At 36.8% G+C, this 18,620-nt stretch overlaps 1 protein-coding gene across 1 annotated transcript in view; it reads right to left on the bottom strand.

Moving 5' to 3' along the window:
• The window catches only part of LOC144227345 (ovostatin homolog 2-like), a 49,493-nt gene extending 33,690 nt beyond the window's left edge, over positions 1-15,803 (bottom strand). Inside the window, exons 1-9 of the mRNA XM_077758960.1 lie at positions 15,739-15,803; positions 15,238-15,421; positions 13,883-14,039; positions 12,052-12,104; positions 11,583-11,603; positions 8,952-9,120; positions 8,368-8,452; positions 4,591-4,708; positions 61-172 (exon numbers count right to left, since the gene is read on the bottom strand). Of these exons, the coding sequence (XP_077615086.1) occupies positions 61-172; positions 4,591-4,708; positions 8,368-8,452; positions 8,952-9,120; positions 11,583-11,603; positions 12,052-12,104; positions 13,883-14,039; positions 15,238-15,421; positions 15,739-15,803 (964 nt within the window). The remainder of the gene's footprint in view (positions 1-60; positions 173-4,590; positions 4,709-8,367; positions 8,453-8,951; positions 9,121-11,582; positions 11,604-12,051; positions 12,105-13,882; positions 14,040-15,237; positions 15,422-15,738) is intronic.
• Positions 15,804-18,620: the final 2,817 nt, after the last annotated feature.

Here is an 18,620-nt window from a genome sequence, read left to right as displayed (position 1 = left end):
TAAACTTCCCCTGAGGACCCTGCATATGCCCCCAGGGTGCCCATAAAATGTGACCATTACCTGTCCCAGATTCTGTAACTGTTACAGTGGTATGAAATGACATGAAAAATCCTGAGCGGTAGAGTTGGAAGGCTTTTGTATTTACAATCTGAGTAACACAACCATTTCTCAACTGAAAAATGAAGAGACGACATAATGAAAAGATTAGGGATTCAAGTCTTAAAAGGATCTAGAGTTTTAGCACAGATTTTTAACATCCCCACCACCCCACGGCTTCATCTCACAAACTTGTTGACATGACCAAGAATTCCAAAAGAAGGGCTGGGAGTCCATGGGCAATTAAAACAAGTTAAGCAGGTGATGTGCATTTTACAGACTTCAGGGATATTCTACAGACAACAATGTAGATGGCAATAAATTAAAGATGAGAATGACATTTTAAGAACTAGAGATGAAAGTCATCTTGGAGTCTTCAAGGGTGTAAAAGCAGAACTCTTTTTAAGGTAAATTGTTATTTACAATGAAGAACGAATTTATAGCTAATCTTTCGTTGGTGACATCAGGAACTAGAGAAATATAGATTTAATTGTATTATATTTTATTTTTAACACATTTTTTGACGTTTATTTATTTTAGAGAGACAGAGAGAGACAGAGCATGAGTCGGGGAGGGGCAGAGAGAGAGGGACACACAGAATTTGAAGCAGGCTCCAGGCTCTGAGCTAGCTGTCGGCACAGAGCCTGACACAGGGCTCAAACCCGCGAATCATGAGCTCATGTCCTGAGCCTAAGTTGGTCGCTTAACTGACTGAGCCACCCAGGCACCCCTAGATTTAATTATATTTAAAAATAAACAGTACTATTAATTCTAAATTTAAAATATTAGAGGGATAGATCAATTCATTTGACTTTCAAAACTACCACGTGACTAGACACTACTGTTATCACCATCATATGGATGAATAAACTGAAGTATAGGTTAGTTATACAATCTGCTCAGGGTCACACAGATAGAAGTGGTAGTGAGGCATTCTGATCCAAGAATATGTGCTCCTCTGAACTATCAACTAGAATGTTAACAAAAACAAAATCAGGCAATTGTACTTCGTCTATTTATAAGACAATCAAATTAGAAAGAAATGGTAGAGGCGCCTGGATGGCTCAGTTGGTTGAACGTCTGATGCTTGATTTCAGCTCAGGTCTTGATCTCAAGGTTGTGGGATGGAGCCCTACTTTGGGCTCTGCCCTGGATGTGCAGACTGCTTAAGATTCTCTCTCTCCCTCTCTGCTCCTCTCCCCCACTCACACATTCTGTCTCTCTCTCTAAAAAATAAATAAATAAATAAAAATTTAAAAAAAAGTAATCAGAAGAATCTTAAATGCCTTGAAATTAAGAAAAAATTTTTTTTCAATAACACCTGAGTCAAAGGGAAAATATAACATAAATCAATAAGAATCTTGACATTAATGCCAAGGAAAAAAGTGCTTTGCATAAAAATCTATGGTATTAAGTTATGGTGAAAAGAGAAACTAAAACACAATGTATTTTTAACAAAAGGAAACAATGAACATTTTTAAAAATCAATGAAATAATACAAAATTTTAGAGGAAAGAAGGAATATGATGAAAATAAAAATAAGTGATTTAGGAGTGCCTGGGTGGTTCAGTCGGTTGGGTATCTGACTCTGGCTCAGGTCATGATCTCACTGCTTGTGAGTTCGAGCCCCACATCAGGTTCTGTGCTAACAGCTCAGAGCCTGGAGCCTGCCTCGGATTCTGTGTCTCCCTCTCTCTGTTCCTACCTCACCTGTGCTCTGTCTCTCTCTCAAATATAAAAAATAGAACTAAAAAAATATAAATGATTTAGGAACAAAATATATCAGAAAGAAATTAATGAAACAAAAGTCAGAGGAAGTCCAATAAAATAGATGAAACTTTTAGAACTTTTAAATGATTTAAACTTTTAAAATATTTAGAATAAAGAAATACCAAAGTTATATAAGATTAGATGCTAACAGAACTGAGTATCCATTCGGAAGAAAACAAAATGTGTTATTTTGGAACATAATAAAAACTACTTTATGTTGATTAGAGAAATTTTTAAAATGTTAAAACCATGCTTAGATAGCTACATGTACAACATGGTGATAGCTGAGAACTTTTTTTAAGGCTGAGGACCTGTAAACACTAGCAACTTTGGTACTTCAAAAACAACACAAAGTCAATACTTAAATAACAGACTTGAAAAAAATATTTGCTTAAAGGATAGAGGGTAATATTTATAAAAAAAAGAAAGTTTCAATATCACACAAACAAGGAAAACAAGGATAAATAAGAGTTCTTAAAAGAACAAATTCAAGCTGATAACAAAAATATTAAAATATGGTCACATTCACAAGTAATACAAACTAAAACAAATTAATATCAATCGAAATGGCAACATTTTAAAAACTAACATATATATTGCTGGCAGTAACTTGGAAAATATAGGATTCTCACATATTGCTGACAGGAAATTAAATGCTTAAAATGTTTTTGACAATATTTTTTAAGTTTAAAATTGTGTGTGATTCTATCTATCTATCTCTTTGATTCATGAAACCCATGCCAAGGAATCTATATCAAATCAATGTAACCACTGATAAAGAAAGATAGTTTTAGCAGATTATTTATTGCTTTATGTGTCACACTGGGAAGGAAAAAGCCATTGAGAGAACACCCATCACTTGGTAAAATGACTAAATTACATCATACTCACATGACAGAAAAATGCATTATTGATGGAGAAGAATTCCACTGTCTTTCTTTGCCTGCAAATCCTTTTTATTTTTTTAAACGTTTGTTTATTTTTGAGAGAGACAGAGGCAGAGTGTGAGCAGAGGAGGGTCAGAGAGAGAGGGAGACACAGAATCTGAGGCAGGCTCCAGGCTCTGAGCTGTCAGCACAGAGCCCAACACAGGGCTCAAACTCACAAATTGTGAGATCATGATCTGAGCTCAAGTCAGACACTTAATTGACTGAGCCACCCAGGTGCCCCTGCAATTCCTATCTAAGGATTTCTGCTTGTCTTTATTAAACTTTGATATTTACCTAAAGGATGTGGATGTTCATCAATTTAGTGAGTAACTTCAGGACAATCAGGCTTAAATTGCAAACCAAAATGTATAAAAATTTCATTTTTGAGGTCCTAAGTTGATCCTCAAAGAAATGGGCAGAATTGTTTACTTAGATTAAGATGCTACAGGTCAGGAAAGCAAATGGCAGCTTTAACAATGAACCTCAAATCTAAAGTAATGCAAGTAGATACTCGGAATTGCAGGTGTTTGGAAATGAACTTTGTTCATAAGGACAATTCTAGATTGCATGGTGAGTCCTATCAGGGATTTGTTTACTTAGCAGATGACTCACAACTCTGCATGGAAAGATCAGAGAGATCATCTAGACAGTATACAAAACAAGAAAGCCCATAAGACTTTTCAAATTTAAAAACTTCTATGAACCCATAGGTGGGTAATGATTTACATGGCCTAGAGAATAAGAGACTATTGATAGATGTTGTATTTGCTCCTCATTCTTCACCTTATCTTCCTGCAACCTCCATCATCTACAAAATGAAAATACTGTTGTTAAGTCTCTTTTATAAATAGAATTATAGGGGTCATGGGCAGGCTACTCCCAAACATGCCACGTGGGCATGTTGATTCTATTTTATTTTATTTTATTTTATTTTATTTTATTTTATTTTATTTTATTTTATTTTATTTTATTTTATTCTTTTCTTTCATTCTCTTTTTTATTTTATATGTTTTCTTATTTACTGAGAGAGGTGTATTGGGGGGGAACGAAGAGAGAGGGAGAAAGAATCCCAATCAGGCTCCATGGTGTCAGCCCAGGGCCTGATGTGAGCTTGATCTCAGGGCTGTGAGATCATGACCTAAGCCAAAATCCAGAGTCATACCCTTAACTGACTGAGCCACCCAGGTGCTTCAAGGCATATTGATTATTTTAAATAAAAGTTACTTAAAGAGCCAGTCCAAAAACACTTAGAGCCTCCTTGATCCCCCTGAAGGAAAGGAAAAAAATCATCTATGTGAAAGGCACCCTCACTGCACTAAAAAGTAAAAAAGACATCTTTACCGCCAGAGATAGGGACTTTAAGCCAAGAAAGCTGTAGAAAAAAGGACCTTGTTAGTTTTTTTCTAATCTACTGCCTCACCGCAAATTCCAATTAGAATTCCTTACCAATTACATCTCACAAGCACTTATTTTTTTTTATCCTGTCAGTTTCCCACAAATTTCTTGTCTCTGTCAAAAAGTATAGAAACAGCTTGCCTTGGTCATCTTGTTAGATCTCAATTTCCTATTGGACCTCTGTATGCACCTAATTAAACTTTGGGTTTTTTTTCTCCCATTAACCTGCTTCATGTAAACTTAATTCTTAGTCCAGTGGAAGACATTAAAGGGTAGAGGGAGATTTTTTCCTTCTCTACAGAATCAAAGAAAGAATAATAATGAAATATAATGAAAATAATATTAATAATAATAATAATGAACAAGAACCTTTGTTTTGGAAAAAGATAATGATCTGTACCTGCGCAATAAATTGTTCACATATTTCATTGTTGTTGTTCTCACAATTCCCAGAGGAAAAGAATTTTCTGCACACCCGGATTTGGGCATTCCCTTGCACAGGCTGGCCATAGGTGTACCTAGGAGGAGAAAGTATAGTGGCGATTATAGATGAACAATACCAGGGGCCCATTTTATGGGCTTCTTCAGAAATTGTATATGAAATCTGGAACCTATGACTGAATTCAATTGGCAACAATCTATTGGTGCTATCTTCCTCACAGAATTTGAATTCAATTGGGCATGTGATCTGTTATGAGGATTCAGCTGCTTTTTTAAAAATCAAACTCAAGGGGTGCCTGGCTGGCTCAGTTGATATAGCAGGTGTCTGCTGATCTCAGCGTTGTGAGTTCAAGCCCCACACTGGGCACAGAGCTTACTTAAAAGAAAACAAAAATCAAACTCAAGGTAATGTAGAATCTAAAATCTCAGTGAAAGGGATTTAATGATTACATTGATTTTTTAAAATTACATTTTTAGTCTGATAGAAATATCATAAAAATTGTTTGCAGCACTATTTTTCTTTAGCAGAAAATATATATGGATAGAGGTAACATATGGATTATTTAGGAACTTAATGTACTTCTAGATCAATACCTAATAAATTTTTATTATATTTATTTTTGAGAGAGAGAGAGAGAGCAAGTAGAGGAGGGGCAGAGAAAGGAGACACAGAATCTGAAGCAGGCTCCAGGCTCTGAGCTGTCAGCAGCTAGCCCGACAAGGGTCTGTAACTCATGAATCGGAAGATCATGACCTGAGCCGAAGTCGGACACTTAACCAACCGAGGCTCCCAGGTTCCCCCAGATCAATACTTTAAATGACAGTTCTAGTTGTACATCCAATAAAGGTTGGCATAAATAGATAAATTTTGATCAAAAGTGTGTCTTGCAGGGTGGGGTTAAATAAATATCTCATTTTCTCCTAAAAGACACAAAAACTACAACACAAGGTGTCTTTTTTTAAATTTCAGTCAAAGGCAAATAGAATTGATTTGAATCTTTTTTGTTACTTGAGGATTGTTTCCACTCACATTTAGAAAAACAGAAAACAAATGTGAAGTTAGTAAATAGTAAAACTGAAAATAATTGAATTTATCAATTATAATATTTTTTCTAATTTTGGGGCACTAGTATATATCTGGTGGTTACATAGATTATCTAATTTATTTTCCTAAGTGATCCTGAGATGTAGGTGTATAATCTCATTGTACAGATTAGTGAATTGAGATCAAGCAACTTATTTCTCTAGGTTGTAAGACATGGAATTAAAATTCAAGCTCTGATCTTCCTCTTTTCCCACAGTCCATGCTCTTTCTATGCCACTAATTTGCTTTTCTCTCCCTATTTAAAAATTCTCAATGCTTCTTAGCATTTGATTCAACCCCAATCACTAAAATAATCTGTGAGCTCTAACTATCAATCACATATAACATAGAGGCGAGACTAAAGCAGCCACAGATGTGATACCTTAACGTATTACTGCTTTTTACCATCTTTTCCTTACAAAATAAAACTCCTACTGTAGTGTTTTCTAGGGGTTAACACATACGTATGAAATACGTAGCTTAAATTTTCATACGGATCAGAAAGAATAAATATTCTCCCTTTGTGATTTGAAAAGCTTTCGGTGGATACTAATGCAGTTTATTAAAATGTCTTTGCCCATAGGCACATTTTCTTCCTCTTTTTCCTAAAGAGGGTTGTTTGCTAAAATAATCTGCTTTGCTGTTGTTTTCTCAAGTGAAGCCCCAGGGAATACTGAAGGAACAACGCACAGACACAGTACATACAGCCTGGAGTAGGCAACTCATTCATGGATGTTAACTCACTGATGTAGACACACTGATGTCATTCATTACGTTCCTGTAGCCTGCCCAGAGATATTCTTGTAGCCATTACAGCTTTCATTCCAACTATCTGGTCCTGTTACAGGACATCATGACTGCTGATACTGAATAACATTTAATGTCAAATCCAAGTGAAATGTAACATTAAAAAAGTTTCAAGAAGTCCCGATTCGGTATCAAAAGTTAGCTTAGCAAGTCTCCTATAAAGGCGATACTTGATAAATATTTTGGCTTTCCTGATACATGTCTTGTACTTTTTTTTAGCATACCAGAAGGCAGATAAACGATATGTATTAATCCCATTGACAATTCTGGCTTGTGTAGGATTTTACTAGCGAAACTAGTTTAGGATCCTGGGTTTTTTGAAGCTTATATTGATTACCCGCNTTCTCCCCCATGGTTCTCCGTTAAGTTCCTCCTAATCCTCCTATACATGCAAACATATGGTATCTGTCCTTCTCTGCCTGACTTATTTCGCTCAGCATAACACCCTCAAGTTCCATCCCCCTCATTTTTGACACACATGTCTACATCTTTCATATATTACATTTATGAAAGTCCAGCAGGCATCAGCCACTCTTCACTGAAACAAGAAAATATCCTTACGATCGTCCTAGAGTCCAAAGAACATTGTAAATACTGTCAGCCTTTTACCCAATATATCTTTAAAGTACCTTGAATATACTCAAAAATATTTTCAAAATCTACTTTGAAATCCTCTGAAAATGCTCAAAAGCAGATTATTTCCATGTCATCAATTAAATAAAAAGTTTGAACAAATGTCAGATATTAAAATTTTAATTGTTTATATAAATTATAACAGCGGTCTTGGCTAGAAGAGTACCTCTGAAGCCACATAGCATTTGTCTAAATCCTAAGTCTGCCATAAAAAGGAGCCATTAATGTTGATAAATCATTTCAGTTCTCTGTGTCTTATTATCTTTTTTTTTTTTCCTAAAATAGAGATGATAATAGCTCCTATCTCATAGTTTTGGGGTAAGAATATAATAAATGCAGTGCTCAACACACAAGTTGGCATTCAATAAATGTTAACTATATTAATTATTATTAGAAATATGAGAAGGGTATCATACTCTGTAAAATGTAAAAGGCATTCGAAAAAATTTCTCAAAAAGAAAATTAAAATTTCGCAAATCCTATAGGATATTTTTTTTTCACATGAAGAGGATTCAAAGTCATTTTAATTGTTAAAATACATTTTTCCCCACTATGACGTTTTGAAGAGTTTTGTTTTTATTTATAATGAAAGTACTAATGATGGTGAAGATTCAGTGAGGCTGGTACTTCTGTATCAGCTATTGGAACTGTACACTGACACAGCATATTTCATGAGTAAATGGCAATCCAAAAACTAAAAGAATGTTGTACATCTTGTCTTGGTAATTCCAGTTCTGGACATCTTAAGTAAATAGTTTTTAATTCAGTGTATAAGACACTTATAGACAAAGACATACTATAATAGTATTTCTTACTAGGAAAAAAATCAAATAGCCTACCTGTTATATAATAAAGGAAAGTTAATTTGGTATAGCCACATGGAATTATGTTTATGCAGCAAGGAATTGGAATTCATAAAAGATTAGTTGAATATGGAGACATATTTTCTTTATTAGAGTGGATAGAAAAGGATGATTGCAGTTGATGAATATGAAAATATTCATAAAAAATTAGAAGAAAATACATTACAATGTATTTGGCAATTGGTAGAATTAATTACAGGTAATTTATTATGTTTTTCTTTGCTTTTAAAATATTTCACAATGATAATTAATTATTTCTCAATCTTAAAGGAGCATATAAAGTTACATGGTTAATCTCATTCTCATTCTTTTATTTTGACTTTCGGAGTCAAATCTCCTGAATACTTACTTAGCACATACATTCACTTGGAATTCATCATCTGAAATAGTTACTGTTTGTGGTGCACTGACCTTCACTTCGAACTTGGGCAACACTGGAAACAAAAAGAGATAGACTTCAGCCCCTACAATCACAGGTGAAAAAAACATATGGCAATCATGTAACTAATCATGTAATAACTAAGTAGCTTTCTATGCACAACATTTTCCCATGTATGCATCTGTACAGCCCACATTCCAATTGCCCCCAAATTCTGTGTGGCACCAGTAAGTGACAGTGTCTTTTTTTTTCTCTTCCCTGTACTCAGAACGTCACATTTTATTTATTGTAATTGTTTACATCATCTTAGAAGATTGGTTTCTAGAGGATGAGATATTTCCCAGGTAGAAAAGTCAGGGGTTAGAATAAGGATATGGGGCAAGTAAGGAACAAGAAAGGAAAGATGATAAAGCAGAAAACTCCAAGAAAGGAAAGTGGCAGAAAATCGAATCAAGCCTCATCTACTTTTGCCTAAATTTAATGTAAAAATTGTTCTGTTCAGCCCTCTGAACTCTTCATTTATAAGGAAACAACCATAAGTAGTAATTAATTACCGTATCTATCAACAGTAAATTGGTGTGTCAGTATCTTTCCAGATTTTTCTTTCACAATAATAGAGTAATCTCCCAACATTGGTTCTGAAATCAGTTGGAATGAGAGTTGAGTAATATTTTGAAAGGAGGTCACATTTTGCCACTGAAAAATCCTATTGTGTTGAGGATCCTAGAAGTAAAGAAGAAAGAAAATCAGAGGTCACGGAGAGTATTATCTTTTTCTTTTTTATTCCAAGTAACTTCTATAGTTATTGGAAGTAAAGAAAACTACCATTTTACTGAACTAATATCTCACACTGTAAAAATAACATAACTTCCTCAGGTATACAAATTCAATATTACAGTAGGTCTCTGTGAAGCTCCCAAAGGATAAGAACAATAATCTTTAACTGCTTCTTTGGGTTTTTGTCTTTCTGAACTAGAGTTTCATAGTTAAAAAATTTAAAACACAGGGGTGCCTGGGTGGCTCAGTCGGTTAAGCAACCGACGTTGGCTCAGGTCATGATGCCACTGCTCCTGAGTTCAAGCCCTTTGTCAGCCTCTGTGCTGACAGTTCAGAGCGTGGAGTCTGCTTCACATTCTGTCTCCATCTCTCTGTCCCTCCCCTGTTCACGCTCTGTCTCTCTTTCTCTCTCAAATATAAAATAAAACATAAAAAATTAAAAAAAAATAAAACACAATTTGTTGCTCCAGAGAAGTTCCTTCCACAGTAGAGTGGACCCATGCAACAGATGCATAAGGAGGGATTTATTCTAACAGATATTTCTACAGATTGTCACTGGTGTTTATTTGGTCAGTAAATAAACCGGCCATGAATTTACACACTGCATGCAAGACCTGTTTAATGGGAGTTCTACATTTTCTCCTTTATTTGTTTTTTTTTTAATTTTTAAAATGTTTCATTTATTTCTTAGAAAGAGAGAGAAGCAGCATGAGCAGGAGAGGGTCAGAGAGAGAGGGAGACACAGAATCCGAAACAGCCTCCAGGCTCTGAGCTAGCTGTCAGCACAGAGCCCGACGTGGGTCGAACCCACGAACCATGAGGTCATGACTTGAGCCGAAGTCGGACACTTAACTGACCGAGCCACCCAGGTGCCCCTCCTTTATTTGTTTTTAGCATATTGCAGCTGATGTGAACTTGGTTCTAGAAGTTTATTGATATCAACCAGTTGTGATTAAAGAGTTCCTGATAAAAAAGATTTCTACAAAGAAACAAAAACATTATTTACTACTCACTTAATTTTATTTTTTTTCTTTCATCTACAATAAAGTCTAGAAACCTAAATTAATTTTCCAGGCTTCCTTTCAGTAAAGATTGTCCATGTGACCCATGTAACCAATTTGGCCATTAAATGGCCAGTGTAACCAAGTTGGCCAATTAAGTGTAAGTAGAAGTCACTGATTGGACATAATTTCTAAAAGAATCTGAAGCAGCTGGCATTGAGAATAAAACAACACACGGAGGCTTAACAGGTTAAGTAGAAGAAGCCTGGATCCTTCATAATATTATGTTGTTACTGTCCCCACCTTAAAGTCCCTGCACTCAGACGTAGTGGTTTGTGACAATAAACCTTTTATTCATTTAAACCAATGCTGGTCAAGATTTCTGTTGTTTTCAGTGGAACACGACACTAGCTGAATTAGGATGTGAAGATAATACTATTTACAGGTTACAAAATAATTGATATTTGTCCTGCTGGAAGGACGAACTATTTGTCACCCATGTAACAAAGTCAAAAAATTCAAAGTATAAAGACAATTTGGAGTCGGTATGTATGTACATATGTATTAATGATGAACGTAGAGTTCAGTGTATTAACATTTAGACTCAGTTAATAGTAAGGATACCTATTGCATGTAGAAATTAAAATACATGTGTTGGAGTTGATTGACACAAAAGACAGGCTTAAGATCTGAAGTTAAGTCACACTACACTGCACTAGAGATTTGAACTGTTGGAGACTCTATTAACTATTTTCTGAAAGCAAGGGTCCTTTTTGTAATAATGTCACCTAATTTAGTTTGAATCTTCAGGTGTTTATGTTTTCTATTTCCTTAAAACAAGTGTGTTTAAATTAACTTTGAGAAGGGCCAGCAGCCAAAACTAAGCAATTTTAAACATAAACCTCCCTTGGAAGGAGCCCAATCTTTTATTTTCTGTGAAAACCCATTACTGCATTTGCCACATGGGACCAATACCCAAAGTGGCAGCTTTTTATTTACATCTTCAGCTGATGCCTTACATTATAAATAGATAAAGATGTCTCCTTCCCTTATTTCAGTTATTTAATTCAGTTATACAATTATTTTCTAATTACATGTAATGAAAACTAGACACACACATATCAGTATTTATCTGAATATTCAAAATAATGAGTGTGAGGGGGCACCTGGGTGGCTCAGTCGATTAAGCATCCGACCTCGGCTCAGGTCATGAACTCACGGTTTGTGGGTTCAAGCCCTGAGTCGGGCTCTGTGCTGACATCTCAGAGCCTGGACCCTGCTTCTGATTCTGTGATTCTGTGTCTCCCTCTCTGTCCCTTGCCTGCTTGTGCTTTCTCTCTGTCTCTCAAAAATAAATAAAAATGTTTAAAAAAAATAATAATGAGTGTGATAAAGCAGACGGCTTACCTCAAGTGTGATCAATGGATACTGAAAAGAAAAAAAGCCACAGGTTAATATTGTAATAGTGCTTTCCTTCTTCTCTTTTTTTTTTTTGCCAGATGTTGCATAATTAAGATTGTCTGACTTAGTGTGGAGACAGCCTTAAGTTTCCCAGAAGACAAAGTTTCTATAGCTAAGCATGCCAAGACAACCCCAAATGGGTGAGATCCTGAACCTTGTCAGAGAAGTGGAAACCAAGTTCCCTGCAACCCATTGTTTCCCCTTATATGAAGAGAAGACCTAACAAAGTACAAATGAACACACTGTAACGAAAAGTTTTAAATATGGGGGTCAGCCTTGAAACTATACCTGTCCAGTATTCCATGTTAGAACCCATTTCTGTACTTAGGGAAAGCCTCCTGGTGACACTTTAGATGGTAATGGATTTGTTTACTTTGCTGAAAAGTCATTGTACCTGTAGAAATTATGAACTCACCAATTCCTCAACAGGTCTGAACTTGGTGTCCAGTGTCACGATACGAATTTGAACTAAAATCAAAGAGGAAGAGGGGATAATATTTTTTCCTGTTGTTTTTCTCCTGGGTATGATTGCTTGTAAGGAGACATAGAAATTAGTTGTCTGGCTCTCACAGAATGCTGCCCTGTGTCCCTAGCTCTGATGTGACCCTTTGCAATTTGGGTTCATTTGGAAAGAGCTCTCATTACACATTTGTAATTCCTCTGTTAAGTGTTTATGATGCTCTATTATTACCAAAGCCGATACTTGTGCTACAACCACTGGAAAGTTCTGCCCTAAATGGCCCACAGGGATACCTTAAAAATTGGTGCATTGGGCACCTGAGTGGCTCAGTCAGTTGAGCATCTGACTCTTGATTTTGGCTCAGGTCATGATCTCACAGTCTGTGGGACTGGGCCTCCCACCCCCATTGGGCTCTGTGATTACAGAGCAGTGTAGCTTCCTCAGGATTCTCTCTCCCTCTCTCTGGCCCTCCCCTGGCTTTCTCTCTCTCTCTCTCAAAATAAGTAAACATTATAAAAAATTGGTGCCAGAGTTAATCATAGAAAGAAAAATGTGAAACACATATAGTAGAAGTTAAACATATTTTTGGGGGAAAAATATAGTAATATTAGCAAATATTAAATTAATTTTAGCCGAATTCCAGAAAGACTATTTTAACTACCTTTATATACATAGCTGTCATTATAGCATTTTAATAAGTACAGGGAGAATACAGTGCAGGAAAAAAAATCTCACTACATGAATTCTGTTTTAATTTTTATTTCTTTTCAAAATAAATCATACAAATATGTAATTTCAGAAGAAAGTCATGCCCCCCAGTTTTACACATGAGAAAACTAAAGATCTCAAAGAGCAGAATTTGCTTGACAAAATTCAATAATTTATTGGCACAACCCAAACAAAAACCACCCCTTTCAGAATCCTAGCTTAGTGTCCTTTCTGCTACCTTTCACTTACTCCAATAATAAAGAAAATAGAAGAAAGAACTCTGCTTTGGTTATCAGATTTGTGATTATTTCTACCAGCATGAATAATAATAAAAATAAAAATATATCATTTGTGGAGTGTTTGTGCTAGGTTTTACTTTACATAGGCTGTCTTATTTTATTCTCACAATATTTCTGGAAGGGAGAAATTTTTATTCTCTCCATTCTACAGATGAAAGAACTGAGTTTACCCAAAGATTTACATAGCTGGCCCAGCTGGTAAAGTATGGAACAACACGTGAAACCAAACACTTTAGTTCCACATCCTATGCTCATATCCATTTTATTATGAAAGTCTGTCTCTAGAGGTTTTAAAGAGTAAACGTGGCATGCACGAGTTTAAGAAGCAAAGAGTCAGGGGCGTGTGGGTGGCTCAGTCGGTTAAGTGTCCGACTTCGGTTCAGGTCACGATCTCACGGTTCGTGGGTTCGAGCCCCACTTCGGGCTCTGTGCTGACAGCTCAGAGACCGGAGCCTGTTTCAGATTATGTGTCTCCCTCTCTCTCTGCCCCTCCCCTGCTCATGCTGTCTCCCTCCCTTCCCCCTCCCCCCTCTCTCTCAGAAATAAATTTAAAAACAAACAAACAAACAAAAACAAAAAAAGAAGCAAAGATTCTGTTACTGCAGCTGGAGGGCACTGTTACATAACTGACTGGGCAGCTGGTAGAAATTCGAGAAATCCGTGATCCTGTAACACTAAGCATAAACTTAGCACTGACATGCACGTGTTTGGATCGCTCTAAATTTGAAGAACGTGTTCCCAAGGCCATGGATACAAAGCAAAGAAGAATGCTGACTTACCCTTCTCTCCAGATTTATAGACGGGCTTATCTGTCTGCACAAAGGTTACGCTCTCCTCTGGCATCACTGCTACAGATCTCCTCTCAAAGATCTGAAGAGTCTCTCCCTTCACCAGCAAGGTCACAAAAGCCAACTGCTCAGAGGACTTTTGAGAAACCTGTTTATGTTAAAAAGCAGAGAATGGGGAAACAATTTTTAGCCATTAAGCTGGTGAACAAGGTCTGACATTGGCTTCTCAGGCTGTGAGCCTCTAGAAAGGATATTATTTCTTTTTTTAAAAAAATATTTTATTTATTTCTAGGAGAGAGAGAGAGAGACAGCGTGAGCAGGGGAGGGTCAAAGAGAGAGGGAGTCACAGACTGAAACAGGCTCGAGGCTCTGAGCTGGCAGTCAGCACAGAGCCCGACGCGGGGCTCGAACCCACGAACCGCGAGATCATGACCTAAGCCAAAGTCGGGCGCTTAACCGACTAAGCCACCCAGGCGCCCCAGGATATTATTTCTTAACGGGAGACTTGGAGACCACTTTTTGCAATTCCTGTAGGTAGCATTAGGACAGTTTCTAACAAACTTATTTTTATGTCTGCTAGCCTTCTATTTTGTGTGTGTGTGTGTGTGTGTGTGTGTGTGTGTGTGTGTGTGTGTTGCCCTCACTCTCAATCTTGCTTCTTTTTACCTGGATTCTCTTTCCTCATTATTGTTAAACGGTTCTATCCAGAAGGCAGTGATTGTGCTTGATTATAATGGTAGTATTTCACAGGTTTTGTTCCGTGGGTAAATTTTCCTTTTATTTCTTGCCTCTCAGGAATTCTCTAGTTCCAGTCCCTAGCTTCCACAATTTATCCAAAATCAAGGTTTGTTATCTCTCTAAAAGTAATTTTTTAATGCTTATTGATTTTTGAGAGAGCGCAAGTTGGGGAAGGGGCAGAGAGAGGGGGACAAAGGGTCCCAGGCAAGCTCTGTGCCGCAGTAGCGAACCTGACGTGGGGCTCTAACTCTCGGACCACGAGATCATGACCTCTGAACTGAATCAGATGTTCAACCAACTGAGCCACTCAGGTGCCCCTCTCTAAAAATACTTTTTTTAATGTTTATTTATTTTTGAGAGAGACACACACAGAGTGCCAGGGTCAGAGAGAGAGACACACACAGAGAATCTGAAGCAGGCTCCAGGTTCTGAGCTGTCAGCACAGAGCCCAACGCAGGGCTTGAACCCACAAGCTGTGAGATCATGATCTGAGCTGAAGTCTGGCGCTTAACCGAGTGAGCCACCCAGGTGCCCCTCTAAAAATAATTTTTACATAATAATTTCCTCATCCCAGCTGAGGTTCGGAAACGGCAAATTCCGTGCCTCACCTTGAAATCTGCACAAGCGTAGAAGTTATTCTCTTCCATAGACTGGTCAAAAATAGTGGTGTTGTATCCATCAGATTCTAAGACAACACTCAAGGATACAGATTCATTAAGGTTTGAAAGGTGGAGACAAGCTTTTTCTGTAGAATGACTCTGTATCACCGAGGAGACCCATAGGATGTATTGCCTGTGCAAAGAAAGTAACCAAGGCTTTAAACAAGAGTAGCAGAAATGCAGAACAGGCATAAGAAACAATTTCAGCTTATTGAAAGATTTCTGAAACATTGTTCATACTATTGCAATAAACTTGAGTATGTAGAGAGGGGTATCTTCTGAAAAAGATCTCAATTCTCTCATATACTTGTTTAAAATGTATAAGGCAAACCAGCCCTCAGTCTCAGAAGTTGAAATGGTGAAATGGAATCAAATATTGATACAGCACACATTTCCTCAGGTCCCTTTGCCCATACTTATGGTAAGAACAGAGGGTATACACTTCCTTACGGTTTTGAAGCCACAAAAGCAGGAAAATGAAGAAAGAAGGCACCCAGAAAAATGGTGGGCACCATTTTATCCCAATGTCTGAACAATAAAGACTTCAAGGTAAATATTCGGCCACTCTCTCTCTCTTTTCTTCTTATTCGATGTTAGCTGCCCCAATTATCCACGTTCTTTTCTTCCTTCTACTCTGCCTTTTCCTGTACGTTGTTGCTTTTATAGTCACCCACAATGAGGGATCGGTTACTTTTTGGCACAAGTCACAGGGGACCCATCAATCACAGGTAGAATAGCCTGTTCCATTACTTCTGGAACAAGGAGGGGGTGTGCCGTCACTTTATATAAAACTTCCTTCTGGGCATGGAGGAGGGCACTTGTTGGGATGAGCACTGGGTGTTATATGTAAACCAACTTGACAATAAAGTATTTAAGGAAAAAAAAAACTTCCTTCTTAAGTTCATTGGATGCTGCTCTGTTTTTGGAATGAGCAGCACAGGTTGGACAGGAAGCAAGAGAAAACAAAGAGCTCATTCATTTAATTTATCACTTCCCTCCCAGGGCTGACCACCTTATCCAAAAGCATTAAGAGATAGTAATGAGCATTGGGCAGAAAAAGACCTCACCAAAAAGCTGTGATCATTCCACCTGCCAAAAGGTACATTTTTAGGCTGCTGAGAAAAGTAGCAATATCTGATGCTGTCGAAACACAGGTGGAAATAGATATCTCAGTACAGGCTCATTTTATGGATAACTGACACTGTTTTTACTCTTTTACAAATGCAAAGTGCAGAATGCAACCTTTTAAATGTTGACACGTGTTCAACATTTATGATGATTTTCTTAGTGAGATTTTTCTTGATCATGTTCAATATCCTTTTCTATCCTAAATATAATAAGAAAAAAATGAAAGAAAATGTAGTAAATATATGTGCAAGTGTATACATGCCTAGTAGTGACTTCACCATTATTTTGATTGCAAAATGTTTCTAAATGAAAATTGAGCCATACCCAAAGAAACTGGCAACTTCTTGACTGTGTCTTGAGTGTGTTATTTTTCCCACTTGTCTTGTTTCCTTTTCATCTTTCTAAGCATATTTTCTTTTTCAAGTATTGATGGAGTTAGTACATCTGGCTTGAGGAATGTTACATTGTATCATGAAGGGGTAACTGGTTTTAGTCTTTATTTCTAAAAGGAATAGGCCCACGACACTGCAAAGGAAATACTACATCCAAAAAACAAAGAAACAAGCAAAAATAACAATAGCAATCATAATGGATGAGTAATGAAGTAGTAAGAGACCTCAGGAATGGGAGACAAAAGGTTTCTTTTTGACCCCATTCCTTTATTTTTTTTCAACAATTATTTATTATTGAGAGACAGAGAGAGACAGAGCATGAGTAGGGGAGGGGCAGAGAGAGGGGGAGACATAGAATCCGAAGCAGTCTCCAGGCTCTGAGCTGTCAGCACAGAGCTCGACGCAGGGCTTGAAGCCACGAACCGTGAGATCATGACCTGAGCCAAAGTCGAACGCTTAACTGAGTCACCCAGGCATCCCTCCAAATGTAAAACTTTTATGTTGAATAAATGACTGTTTATCTTAATGCTAATTGAGGGAATTTACTGCTAACAAACGTGTGTTCTACGCAATTCTTTTCATTTATCCTCAGGACTAGCATGGTTTTCCAATTATCTCTTTCCTCAAATATAATTGTATCTGGTGAACATTGTCTCCAGAGAATTCAGGTATGAATTCAAACTTATCTATTGAGTACTTGCTATATATGGGCAAAAGTGGTAGTTCTAGAGATGAAAATATGAGTAAGACACAATTCTCTAAAGCAGTTTACCTTCTATAGATAAGGAAATAAAGGAAGGGAGGAAAGGAGGAAGAAGAGAATGAAGAAAGAAAAGAATGAAGGAAGAAAGGAAGAGAGGGAAAGAGGGAAAGATATGGGAGGAGGGAAGGGAGAGAGTGAAGATGAAGGAAGGGATATGATAGAGAAGAGAATTTCCTGAATACTTGATACATAGCAGGCAGTGTACTAGGTGCTGATATGGACAGTATCTTATTCAACTCTCAGAAAATACAATTTTAAATGTATTACCTATTCTCATCATACAGATAAGAAAAAAACAGTATCAGAAAATATAATTAATTTTTATAAGGTCTCCCAGACAGTAAATGGGGTTGGGAAGAATTTCTCTTAGCAATCATAAATTGAATGACATTGAAGGATATGTTGATATGTAAAAATATGAAAAGACGTGGATTAATATACTTTGTTCTAAATTCTCAGTAGGCTTCTGCTGAGCAAAGGCATATGTAACAGAAAACAGATATTACATCAGTATCTTTTGACAGATTCAAAACTATTTAAGCTATTGGTATTTACTGCTATGGGAACACCTCTACTGACTATTCATTCAGTACATGTTTATTAAGTAACTACTATCTGCTAGAATTGTGGTAGATGGTAGGAAGGAAGAGGTGAATATAAGTTTTGGAGCTATCATTCTATGAGGAAGGGCAGAAGCTCAATAACTAATAATTCATTACATTCACGATAAGTCTCACAGAGGATAAACAGCTCTAGGCCACCATGAGAATGCTGGGATGTACTTAGTATTACACTAGGTTCTGGTGATTAACAGATGAGTAATCCCACTTTCCTAGAATAGTTCACTGTCCACTCAGCAGGAAATGTAAACATAAATTACAATGACCTGTGGCACAAAGATTATCCTATGTTGAAACTCTGAACAATGCTCAGTGGAATCATATTAAAATGATAAATTGGAAAGCTGGAAACAAGTTTAATAAGAAGGTTTTGAGTTGGAAATATTAACATGATTAAGAATTTTCCAGGTATTATAGAAATTAAAGAAA

Source organism: Crocuta crocuta, unplaced genomic scaffold (assembly GCF_008692635.1).
Source record: "Crocuta crocuta isolate KB4526 unplaced genomic scaffold, BGI_CrCroc_1.0 scaffold72, whole genome shotgun sequence".
NCBI lineage: Eukaryota > Metazoa > Chordata > Mammalia > Carnivora > Hyaenidae > Crocuta > Crocuta crocuta.
Note: the sequence above shows the minus strand (reverse complement) of the source record. Positions and strands in the feature narration are given on the sequence as shown.